Source organism: Schistosoma mansoni, chromosome W (assembly GCF_000237925.1).
Source record: "Schistosoma mansoni strain Puerto Rico chromosome W, complete genome".
Classification (NCBI taxonomy): domain Eukaryota; kingdom Metazoa; phylum Platyhelminthes; class Trematoda; order Strigeidida; family Schistosomatidae; genus Schistosoma; species Schistosoma mansoni.
Genome location: NC_031502.1, coordinates 15,261,366 through 15,275,013, shown reverse-complemented (window position 1 = coordinate 15,275,013; position 13,648 = coordinate 15,261,366). Strand labels below are relative to the sequence as shown.

Sequence of the window (13,648 nt, the reverse complement as noted above, 5' to 3'; positions counted from 1 at the left end):
GGTAAGAAAATAAATAAAGTACACAAAAACAATATGATGACTACTCTGGATAATAAATAAGCATTACCAGGGTAAGAACAAATTGTTTTTGAACACATAAAGGGGTTTCAATTTCCGTATAGCCAAGGCTTCAATAAACTTTAGTATACGTCCTTGAAGGCTTTTGTACAACACTACAAACGCTGATTTGATGTCAACCTTATGACCAGTTTCAACTAAATGTTTCGCAATGGAGGAAGATATTTGTCTATCCTGTGATCTTATTTGACCATTGGAATTCATTTGGTTCTGTAGCCATTTAGGTATGTGTTCCGCCACCCTTATTTGCAAATCACGATTGCTCCTCCCTATGTACGTGTTTCCGCACATACTTGTAAATTGGTATACACAATGGGATGTGACACAATCGCTTATGTGCTGTTTTGGTTTTTGGTGAAACATTGACCTTGTTTTTTCAATGATGACAAGTTGAGCTGCATAGGTTAAGGTAAGAAAATAAATAAAGTACACAAAAACAATATGATGACTACTCTGGATAATAAATAAGCATTACCAGGGTAAGAACAAATTGTTTTTGAACACATAAAGGGGTTTCAATTTCCGTATAGCCAAGGCTTCAATAAACTTTAGTATACGTCCTTGAAGGCTTTTGTACAACACTACAAACGCTGATTTGATGTCAACCTTATGACCAGTTTCAACTAGTAAGTAGTGGTTTTAAGGGTGTTACGTATCATTGCCTGCCTCAAAGTTTTCTAACTCATTGATTGTTTTACATGCCATCATGAGTAACCATGATCTGATCGAGATATCATAATCCAACGTAGATTAATATTTATTGACGATTCAGAGACCTTTGATTGTTCAAAAATCGCCGATACTATATATACAACTCTCGACTTATCAAACTCACTACACCATTCAATAGCGAAATGGTTGATGAGATTATTAGAACCATTTCACCATGCCTTGATCAATTACGGTATAAAAAATGCATTTGAATCCGTAAGCCTGATAAAAGGTATACATCTAAGAGGCAAATTTTTTGTCGCTCGATATAACATCAGTACTTAAATATTTTACTAACAGAAACTATAGATTACATATTTAAGCAACTAATGCGAAGAAAACTAAGTTTACTGGCATCAATAAGGAGAATAAAGGAGCTTTTACCCAAATGAACAGTGAATACCTATTCTGCATTTAATGATAAATTTTACAGACTGATGGATGGAGGGGCAATAAAGCTTCCTCTAGATTCGAAATTTTCCCATACTTTTCTAGTTTAACTAGAAAACAACCTATTACACATTTTTAATAAACTTGAACACTATTATTGTTACTCAAATGACAAGCTATTTGTGTGTAAAAAAAAACAATAAATAAACAAGGACTCTAGGTTTTCAAATGTCATCAGAACTAAACCGGCTACTGATCATTAGTAAGTAGTGTCAACAATATACAAAAAAGGGTTGAATAAGGAGAAAATAAATCACATGAATTTTAAATTCACTTGCTATTGTTTGGTTGAATCTTCCCATTGATGTTTAGGACTGCAATTGATCAGTCTCTTATTGGCATATGTGCATACTGTGCTTATTGCCTCGATATAATCTTAATTCACAAGCATTGTAAGCAAAGATGGATAGTGGCTAGCAGTGGAATCCAGGACGCTATCAGGATTCAGTGGCTAAGTGGATAACGCGACGGCGTTTGAAGCGAAAGGTACTGGGTTCGAGTCGCAGAGTGAACATCAACTCTGAGATGCAGGTACACCTAACTGACGAGTTCAAGTAGAACGAAACGCGCGTCATGGATTCCACTGCTTGACACTATCCATGTTTGCTTACAATACATGAGCATTTATATAACACGTTTCTTATCAGTGATTGTTTTTTTTCGAACAATTTGAAACTATGACTTGTTTACGCAGAGGAAGACAGTCAGTCAACTAAATGATACAAATTCCAGAACATTTGGGAAATTAATAATTCTCAATCAACAAAGACAAACAAAGCAGGCATTTTACTAGGGTTATACTAAATTTTTAGATGTACATCAAATTAAGTAAGTACATTCTATCAAAGCCTGAAAACGTTCAGAAATTTTTCCATTAATTTAGCACTATCCTCAAATTTCTGAAAATTCGGTAAGTTTAAGCACTTACATTCTATTCTAGTCTGCTTAAACAAATTAATTAATCATTTTTGGTTTCAGCATTTGTTCCACAGTGAAATATGATTACATAAATAGCCTCTAGTTTATAGGAAATAAGCGTTATCGAACGATAGATATTAAAGTTTAAATTCCACCCATGGTCATTATTCTACTGTTATTTACATATTTCTGGTTTTCTACCAAGAGGATAGTAAATGTTTGCCCACTACCTTGTTTTTACTTTTAAAGATTAGTTCAGACCAACAGATACACAAACTCAGATCTTTCGATAGCATCTCCGAAGATGGAGTCACAGGAGATAGATAATCATACATAGTCAATGCTCGAAAATCAGCTTGGGTATTTTAACACTATGCACATATACCAGATATGTTTGTTACAATGCTTTACTTCTTATTGGTTAGTTTAGAATGGGACTCAAAGGTGGTGCAAGTTGTTAGGTTACTGAATAACTTTCAGCTGAACTAGTACTACAAGAGAACTCATTGTTTAGGGAGCCAGAGTTTCACGTGTTAAGAATTAATTTGTTTTTTAAAAAATGTGACTAGTTAAACTTTTTCTCTGCAAGGTGACGCTCTGCCATGAAGTTTTTCTCACTAAATGCTGAAATCAATGAGAGATCATCCCTCACCTATAATCAAAGTTGAAAATTCCAGTTTAAGAGTCTACTTTGATCTCCACTCTGCGACTCGAACGCAGTACCTTTCGCTTCAAACGCCATCGCGCTATCCACTCAGCTATTGATTCCTGATAGCCACTTGCTTGTGCGATGGAGTGAAGTTTAAATTCACTTGGTATCTCCGCTTACAATGCTTGTGAATTAAGATTATATCGAGGCAATACGCACAGTATGCACATATGCCAATAAGAGACTGATCAATTGTGGTCCTAAACATCAATGGGAAGATTCAAACAAACAATACCAAGTGAACTTAGTATACGCCCTTTTACACTTTTATACAACACCACAAAAGCCGAATTAATATCAATCTTATGGCCTGTTTTGATTATATGTTTGGCAATAGAGGATGATGGCTGTTTATCCTCTACTCTCATCGGGTCATTTGATTCTATTTGTTTCTGCAACCATTTTGGTACATGTTCACACAGCCTAATTTTCAGATCACGATTGCTCCTCACGTTTTTTGATGACTGATTTAAGCCTTCGTTTCAATAAAAGGCTATTTGAATAATCTTTAAGTGGTAAGGTGATGTAGACAGGCTTTATTTCCACCTAGGCTACAGTAGGTCTCACTGTACCATGAACTTTCTATCTATTTATAAGTTTAAGTGGATAACCATTCCCCATTAATGTCTTGTTTAACAACTTAACATTATCACCAATAGCGTCGTTTGTGTAAATACGATCAAGCCTGTTAAATAGGCACCTTATCAAACCCCGTTTGTACTGCACAGGGCAATAACTATAATAACTAAGGTATTGGCCTGTCCACGTCGGTTTTTGAAAAATGGATCTTTTGATTGAGCCATCTTCTCGTTTACTTAGAAGTATATCTAGGATGGGAAGCTGGTCGTTGTTCTACTCTTCGCATGAGAGACTGATGTCGTTTTGAATAATGTTAAGTTTATTCAATAAACAGTTCATATCATCCTTTCTTTCACAGGCAACTTAGATATCGTCCACATATCTCTTATAAAGTAACACGTTTTCGATTAGGTCTTCAGTCAGATTTTCAACATGTACCAAGAACAAATATGCTAATAACGGCCCTAACGGACTACCCATAGCAATCCCATCAATCTGGCGAAAGTATTCGCCTTCAAAAGTGAACTGAACTTTGCCAGTGCATAATAGTAGTAGATCTTTAAGAATTTTTAAAAGGGCGGGTAATTTAAGGTTGTTTAAAGATATGTACTCACATAATATGTCAACAGCCTTCTTCCAAGGTACATTTGTGTATAAGGAATTTACATCGAATGAACACATTGTCTTTCCCTTGATAATAATACCATCTACATGATCGACCAATTCAAAAGAATCTTTCAGAGAATACTTACATAGGATCCAGCAATCTTGTTAGACATTTAGCTAGGTTATGTGTAGGTGATCGGCACATTGATAAAATTGGGCGTAAGGGAATATTTGATTTGTGAATTTTAAGTAGTCCATATAAATGAGGATACTCAGAACTCATATATCACATAGTTCTGATAATCTTCCTATTAAAATGTCAGACTTATTCTCCATGTCCGAGCAGCTTTTGTCAAGAAGTCAAAGGATGCCTGCTGATAATAACAGACCAGTAGTAAATGTAACCATTGTTACCGTGTTGATAATCCTAAGGTTGTTGTTTCATTCGTTATTACCCTTTCATGTCCAACTTATGAAACCAGCTGATTGCGAAAAGATCGCATCAACACCCACCCAATTATTCACAGTCGTTAGCACACATGTACGGCTGTTAGGATGGAATAAAACAAATGGTGTCAAGACCCGAATGACTATCTTTCAATAGTATGAAACAATTTTGGATATACTCTCCACCACTATTCAATAACTGAAATTATTATCGCAATGAATCTGTGCTGAATTCATAAGAACTGTAATGGGGAAACTATATCTGACTGTTGTTGACGAGTGCACAATGAAGCCAATGGCTTACAGCGCTTTCACTGCCTGATATCGCCAATCAAATGAAGGGATTGAGAAATATGTCAATTTTACGTCACTGATTAAATAACTGAAAATTTCCACAATTAATAGAGTGTGGAACATATGACCAACTTCGTATTCCTTGGAATCTCATAATCACAGAATTTTGTTTTGAGATATTTATATCCGGATCTATGAAAGATCGAGACGAAAGTTACAATTATTACTACTAAATGATTACTTAGTTGTTATTGTTATATCGGGCAGCGTTGAAACCTAATAATTCTGGAAACAAATCATCAGTAGGATAATAAATTAGGAGTAAAATTTGAACTATGCTTACTGCAACCCTATTGTTAATGGAGCAAAGCTATTATGACTACAACATCCAGTAACAGTCCAACGAACAATGTGGAGTCGAAATATGAGAACAATAACATATTTTACTAAGATACTGCACTGGAGCAAGCCAGTGCAAATCAACACATCAGGAACACGAGGTCTTCACGCAAGCCAGGACTGAAAAAAATACTTTACCTCTCTATCGATGAATGTCTTCCAGCGAGACCTAACCAACATAGAAAATAACTCAGAAGACCATTCTGTTTGTCGTCCATATATTCGAATGCACTAGAGAGAAAACAGTCTCAGGATATTAGTTACGTGTGAGGTTATCCAACCGTTGTACAATGATCAATAAATGTATCGTATTAATGATTTTTCGGTCACCTTTCCGTTCAATTAGTGATTGAGTGTTGGGATCTGAAGTTAACCACGTCTGCCTACAATTAACACGTTATTGTACCTCACCCTAACACGCCGGATGAAAAATATAAATATAGTAAAGTTTAGGGCTTGAGAAGAAACCTCTAGTGAAAATTACACTCTTATATTTAACATTCATCCATTAAATGAACAGAACAACAATCGACAATGCCGGATGCTACATAACTACTAAGCATGTATGGCTGTGTTATCTGTACTAACTGATGATTTCTTTGTACTTGACTGTGCGCTTATTACGAATTCCAAATATAACACGTTCATTTGTGCTCATCTAGTTCTACTGCCTTAAATACCACTATTTCGGAAATTCTTAGTTGATATATTAATTCGAATACTTCTAATTACCATACTAACCTCACACCTTATTAGGAATTATGAGTCTTTCAAGTTTTTTACTCCATGTTTACTAGGCTGAGCTAAGGCAGTACTTACTAATAAAATCCACCGTCTAGTCATTTTTCTGCCATGACCTTCACCTACTGTCAGGTCACAACAGTTTTGAAAATTATTTTCATATGTACTCTTACTTTTTTTCCATCATTGTTATTGTCTATCTCGTTGATTACATTATTCATACAGTTTATTAATGTTACATTCATTTTGTTATTCACCCACGCTATACACAGGAATTTGTAACAGATATATACACCTTCATAACTTTGTTATAATTATTGATTTCATCTAACAGTAAGTGAAATAGTGAATTAATCAAGTTTGCTGAAATACACATGTGAATTCGAAATCACACAATAACATTCTGTCCTTTTCAATGTGTTTAAACAGACAAACGAATACGCACTAGAGATTATCGACCTAAAAACAACTTGGTTTAAAGGTAGACTGTAACCCCATACGGGAAATTTCTAATTACTTTTAGATCAAAAACTATTAACAGGAAAATAAGTTATCAGAAGGGGTGTTGTGGAGATTTAGTATTTTTTCCTAGTTGAAAGCGTGATATATGGAGGAATCGTTCAGCAACCATAAAAATCATTTTCGAATGAACAATGAGGGAGAAAGCCTTATAGTCAGTAGTTTTAAATGTTAACTCATTAAAATCATAATAAACATTGATCAAAATTGGGCGAAAAATACAACCTTAAGCAGATAAATAAAAGATGACAGCTGCTGAGATGGAAAAAGCCCATTATTTCGCTATCTTATTTCTTCTTATTCAAGCTTGTTTGTGTTGTGATTCCTTTACTCAATTCAAAAGATTTTCAGTAATCTATAAAGTTACTCAAGGATAGAACTATTTTACATATCTTTATATTATTCTTTAGTCTGGTTGAAAAGGCTTACTAGGACCTATATTGAATGACATCTTTCTAGCAAACTTTAGACAAGTAGAGTTTAAGCACGAAATTTAAAAAAAATATATAGCATAACACTCCAAATGTATCGATGATATCATTTTATTATTTATACTGATGTGAATCATCCCAATCGACGGTCCCACTAGTTCAACGATCCTTACCTAAGCATCATGTTTACAGAGACGTATGGAGACGATAAGAATTTCGACTGCTTGAACTTTAGGTAGAACTAAGTAATGACGGAACTTTTGAGGATAGTATACATACAGACGGGTTTATATTTAGGATGTAACTGTTCTAATTTTGTAAGTTACAGAGTTTACATAGTGAAATCCTTTTAATATAGCTAGAGTAGTGTGTTCAGTAGATAAAATAAGAGGACTACAATCATCGAAGACATTCTTCTAGAACATGAGGACCAGAAAACTGCTATGAAGTATGGAAAGGGGTATCCTGAGACCTAAAAATATCCAACTGTCAAAAAACGTGTCTGCACCTACTCTTAATTTAATGGGGATGAAATTCAAGGAAGAACTGGGACGGCACTAAAAAGAGTTCCTACACCTAAACTAGTTTCATGATATATAATTCTAAATTCTCATTAAATTAATAAAAGCTTATTAGTACACTTTCTGATGTCACCTCCAGTAAAACCTGTTTATTGACATATATTTATTTTGGCAAATATACAAGGAGTGAGACAAAAATGTCGGTGAGGTTTTCTGAAAGCGTTTCTAGGACCCTATGTCTGAATCTTACCTACTTTACTTCGCATGACTATCTTCACAAAGCTCATACAAGCATCAATCTTCACTAGTAACATGGTTTCTAATATCCCTATTGTCATAATCTTCGGTTCCGTTATCAATAACCAACTCCACTAATCAAAGTCAAGTCGTTGATCATAGTTACACCACTTATTGTAATTTTAAACTGTTTATAAGTGAAGAGAATTTTTGAAATAGAATCTCCTCTAGAAATCTTGTCATTTTTGCTTTGCTCAGTTTTATATTGCCTACTCCATCCTCAACTGATTGATTTAATAGTGAAGATATTTGAAATGACGTTCTACCTTATTATCAAAATGGTACGGGTTTGAACTTGTTCCATGAAGTCATTATAAAAGTGAATCACAAGTTGAGAGTCTGAGCTGAAAGTTAGTGTTAGAATTAAGTACCAGTCTAGTCCAAAATCCTGTAAATTAAGATTAAACATTAATGGTTGCTTTAATTAGTATATCACTTCATTTTCATGTGATACATATGACTCATTTTAGTGGAAACCACATTTTCTTAAAACACAAAATGACTCCATCACCTACATTAACGACAGAACAATTTTGAACATTATTTTATTCAGCTTTCAATACACACCTAATTAGACTAGATGAGTAGAAGAATTGAGTCAAAACAAATTTATACACATTGATGTAGAGGCCGATATGTTCACAGTGTGGGCGTTGATCTGTGTACTGATAGTATTTATATTCTCCTTCCGGTTTTGCACAGCCAGTTGACCTTGAAAAGCGCTTTTGATTAACACGCCGTGATTTTTTATTAAGCTAAATAGTCATTAATTTACTAAATATTTAAAAAGCATTTTATGCCAAATAACGTGACGAAACAGAGTAAAAACAGTTGGGCCTGTAATAGTCAACATAATTGAAGAACTCACTCAAGCTCAGATATTTCACAAATTCCTCTTAGATTTACCTACCTTTACCCTATGAGTGAAATACTCTGGTCTCTTAAGTGCTAATTATATTGGTCACAACTCGGTGATCAACCAATAGTAAATGTCTCTGCGCGACAAGAGGTCGATGGAGGTCCGAGTTGTTCAGCGGTAATATCTTAGACTGTGAAGCCGGATGATGTGGATGCAAGTCACGAAGGGAATATCAGCTGCCTTAAGATTGTAGGTATTCCATGTTAACAAGTGTCAACTAGAACGAAACATAAGTCTATGATTTTCTAGCATCGCAATATATTGCACGCCGTGTCATGTATCTTAGTCTAGTGGCCACACGGCAATTTAATCGACAGAATTTGATCAGCACTTAAAAGACTAGATAAGCATAAAGACGGTCGCCACTCATTATACAATCAATTCTAAATAAGAAGTATCTTCAAAGTCACAGTCGTAAGAGACTGTTTTAGTAATTACAATGATGACTTACAATGGAAAATGAGTTTTTAAGACACTAGGTCTTAATGACGGGATAACATTGGTTAGAAGATGAGACGATTATTGCGTTCATTCAGTTTCTTTGCTTGTAATACAAAGACCAAAACTGACACTGCCTACGACCCGTATTAAAATCTTAATTATTTCGCCATACAGTCAATTTTATCATTAAATGGCATTATTATGTTTATGAAATTTACTCCTACAGATCGATTTCTCAAAAAAATACCGTCTACTTTGGACAACTAAGTTACGAACTTTACTAAGCTCTTAGCTTCTTAATGAATGTATGGTAGCCGTGATAATCTGCTATACCAGATACTTTTATAAAGTACATATCAAGGGGATTCAGTCACTTATGATACCGCCTTTAGTTTAACTATCCAAATAGGTGGTGACTTAGTGGTTATGGAGTTTGACTTTTAGTCACTGAGTCAGAGCCCAAACCCAGCTCGAGCTACATTAGTTTGAGCAACCAGATAGTATCAGCGGTCCTCATAGAGTGTGGTCCATACTCAATCACTAATTACAATGTTAACAGATACAATTTTAATATGATAAACTTATAAAGGATAGAAAAACTAGCAATCTGTGTATGACTTTCCACTATATGTAGTATCAAGAAGACAGCGCCGCCGAAAATACCCACCAAAAGTGAAACTTAATTTTACCAACTTCACGTTCTGAGTCTAAACAATTCATGAAGGTATTTTTTGGAAAGTATGATGCTATATATATATATATATATATATGCTGGTTCCACTAAAAGTCCTCAACAATCAGCACTACCAAATGGTTTGTTTGAAATGAAGCCTGAAATGGACCTTTGTACGTTACATTATATGGAGAAAGTCCACCGTTGAACATCAAAACAAATTGCGCACAAGAATTGGTTCAAGGATTGCTTAGTACATAGAACCTTAACACTGGTAATCAACTGATGATATCTATTAGTCCATTTAGTTAAATTTGCAATGGTTGTCTAGAAAGAAATAAAAAGTTTGTAAAGAAGAATAGCTTAAATGGCCACTGTATGTCTAGAGGCCTTTACCTTCGATGATAATTACTAAGTTATAAAGTCGCTGTTACTCGCTGGTTTTTCTTAACAACTTTGTCAGGCAACTACAAAGAAACAAGCATAAACAAATGCACTGCTGTAATGTGTTTTTCATGTCGCATAATTCCCTTTTTGAACATTCATTACTTAACTGTTGGATCTATCAATAAAATCTTTGAGATGTCAGTTTTCTAACACACGTGGTATTTAATATCTAGTGGTACATCTAACAACTTGGAATCTGGTCTTTTTTGAGATAAAATCTACTGGCTCTAAAATCAAATCATTCAGTTACTTAAGGAGTAGCGACATCTATCCTACATTTCTCGAGTTCTGTTGCACTGAGTAATCGTTTGATATATTGGTTATCATGATCAAATCAGTTCATCATAGTGACAAAAGATAAATAACTAATTCCTACCTCACAAATATTCAACCATTTGCCTGATTAAGTACACCCACTACAAACGAGGCCACAAGCACTTCAAATTGAATCCATTCTGTCTTATTGGAAAGCTTCATGATAAATAATCGACTTGATATTAATCTATAGATCAAATCAGTTCATAACTCTATCCACTGTTTAATAACAGAATTTAGCGTTTAAAAACACTCACAATCTGAAGAGAACTTCGGTGGTTTCATAAGTTTCCTTACGTAAGTGGGTACAATAGTGCTGTCAATTAAGTAACCACGTGATTGAACATACCGTTTACCACGGAAACTACACTTTAGGGTTTTCGATCTAAATATTAAAGTTTTAAAATGTGAAATCTCCACATTTTCAGTTATCTTGGCTCACCAGCTAGTGGGAAGTAGCTTTCTGTCTGAATCCGAAGTCATTTCTTCTCACCTTTGTAAACATCTGTGGCTTTTTTATGGCTTTTCAGTAGACCCCAATTTCATCAACAAAGTATATCTTCACAATGTAACGAAACGACATGGAACCCTGACTAGATTCCTTTTCTGAGACATGATTTCTTGAGACTCATCACAGGTTGAACGTATATTTAATCGTCTAATCCTGAAGTCAATTAAGATTATAGGTATAATAATTCGTAGTGCGGTTCTCAATTATTAAAAATAGAATCTCATGCATTATCTTCAAAACACTTTCATTACCAGTGTTTGTTAATGTACAGCTGTAACAAAAGATCAAGTACACACAACACACATAAGAATACCAAACTTCATTGAGACAATACGCCTTCAATAAATTCGCATCACGTGGCTGACTTTAAAAGGTCAATGGAACTGAAGAGTTTCCGGAGTGATATAAAGGATTCAGTTCTTAAGTCGAGAACTTCCATGGGTTGTCTGTTTCGCACCAAACTGGGATGAATGATTTCTCTGGATGATACAATCAGAAAGCAAAGATGGTACAATATACACCAGTTGCTTAAAAGGCCATTTCACGACTAAACGCTCCAGTCTAACAAACAAATTCTCTTTTCATCCAATCAACTTGCTACTTAACGTGACCTGATGAAAATAGTACAACCTTGGTTGTCAAGTCAAGGTCAAATCATATAATCTGATTGGATAGACTGATTAGTATATAAACACTAATTTGCTATCAACGGCAACTTCGTACAGTGAATTACCACTCAGCCTCGCTCGAGTCATGTTGTCCATGTAAGTGGTTAGTAGTGTATCATACAATGTTGCGTACAAATTATCAGTAAATTAACGACCGATTATTTTTTACTTATTTCAGGGAGGATATCAGGGCGCTTTTTGATTATGCCGATACCGATAAATCGGGGCGACTTTCCTCGAAAGAAGTTAAAAAGATATTAGAACTTAATTCTAATCGCAAACTGTCAGAAAGTACTGTCCAAAAATTTATGGAAAAATACGATCTGGATGGTGATAAAGAGTGGAGTATTGATGAGCTGGTCCAGTTTTTTTCCTCATGAGTAATATGATACGCTAAATGAATATTTTGCTTTTTGTTCTTTTATGAATTAAATTCCTGCTTACCAATATCATGTTCTTCATACTAAAATGATTGCGACTATGATCTATCAGTAACAAAGTCGGAGTTAATTACTTCTTTACTATGTGGTCTTTTGTGCGCTCGCATGAGCAGGTACTCATCATCTTCCTCCACTGCTTCATTCTCAGAGTTCAGATGATCCGTCTGCAGTTTAGCTGACGGCCTCGGTCTGAAGCGGTTTTACGAATCGCTAGCCTGAAGCCAATCAACTAATAATAGATTTAGTGTAATGTATATAGGTCTCTCAACGTCATAAAGTGACCTTACTGTTTCCGAGTGGAGTTCTCTCTGTGGATACTTAAGAAAAGCGCGTTTGGATGCTTTGCTGGCTCGTATGTATGCAGGCACCCTGAAAAGCTAGTAAGATGGCGTCACTGAGGAACAATCTGATAATTGTCTAACTAAAGCTTCAAATAACTTCGGGTCAAATGTCCTTCACGAAAGCACACATGAGAGCAATGAAATCTCGCATAGTATCCTAAAATCCTCTCCTACTTCCTTGTTCTTGGCCTTCCAAGCTTTTTATAGGCTGAGGGAGATTCGCGTGGCTGTATCAAGTGAAGTCATGAGATATGTTATGTCCTCTTGGTCAATATACATAAGGCTGCAGTTAGGGATTCTAACCTACTTCGGACCTTGAGCACACTTCTGATTCAAGTAGAGATAATCTAACTCTGTCTGAATACCCTTACGTTTAATCAGTGTTGTCGCAACTTGGGAGACAGTTTACCGGGTAGTAGCTAATGTTCCTGTTATTTCTGACCAGGCAGAAAACATTTTCTCGTACTGTCCCCAACTGTAGATGCATGATAACTCGGGTTGTTCTGTCTAACGCCTTGACGTCTTCAGTTTAGTTATCTAGTAATACGGTTTGATGACTATCCATTGGCAATCGTATTCTCCATACTTGAATCCGTCAAAGTTCACCACTTTTATTGCTCTACTCTATGTATATATAATATTTTGACCACTAATATGTCCACTGAAATAATTATTTAAAACCTAGCAGTGAAGTTCGAGCCAAAATGTGTTCATAAGGTGGCTACATTTTTATGTACATGGGAATGTGAGGAGTTCAATAATATCAGAGCTTCAATATTGGAATTCCCATGAGCTCCAACTGATTACAGTACTATTTAGTAAGAATGTCCATCGTAAGTGGATTCACACAAAGGTATTCAGTAGGTGGGAGAATCTCCCGGTGTTTCTTGTTTGATAGATACATCGACCAGTAATGATCACTAAGTATTCGGTAAGGAGAGCACGTGATAAACATTTACAAGTCAAAAGGGTTGATATATACAACTAGCAAGTGGCTTGGGGACTGGTGAAAGTGCACGTCTATTTCAAACACAGTAAGGTAACCGTCTGGTCCATGACAGTTTTTAGCAACACAGCCTACTATTCATATTAGAAGTCATCCAAATACGTTATCGTAGAAAAGCAACCTACATGTACTAGGCAACATCTCCACGAAACTTGAAAACTAGTTCCCAAGCTTATGTGATAGAATT

General features: G+C 35.3%; 1 protein-coding gene across 1 annotated transcript, besides 1 other annotated feature; it reads left to right on the top strand.

The window, feature by feature from the left end:
• Window positions 1-5,950: 5,950 nt before the first annotated feature.
• Window positions 5,951-6,034: a sequence feature (Short protein (Smp_139960, CCD81624.1) was converted to a misc_feature.).
• Window positions 6,035-11,715: 5,681 nt separating this feature from the next.
• Smp_032950 (putative calmodulin (CaM)) lies at window positions 11,716-12,119 on the top strand. Its single transcript, XM_018788702.1, has 2 exons — window positions 11,716-11,770; window positions 11,853-12,119. Exons 1-2 carry the CDS (start codon window positions 11,760-11,762, stop codon window positions 12,052-12,054), a joined length of 213 nt encoding a protein of 70 aa, XP_018654218.1. The 5' UTR covers window positions 11,716-11,759; the 3' UTR covers window positions 12,055-12,119.
• The last annotated feature ends 1,529 nt before the right edge of the window (window positions 12,120-13,648 follow it).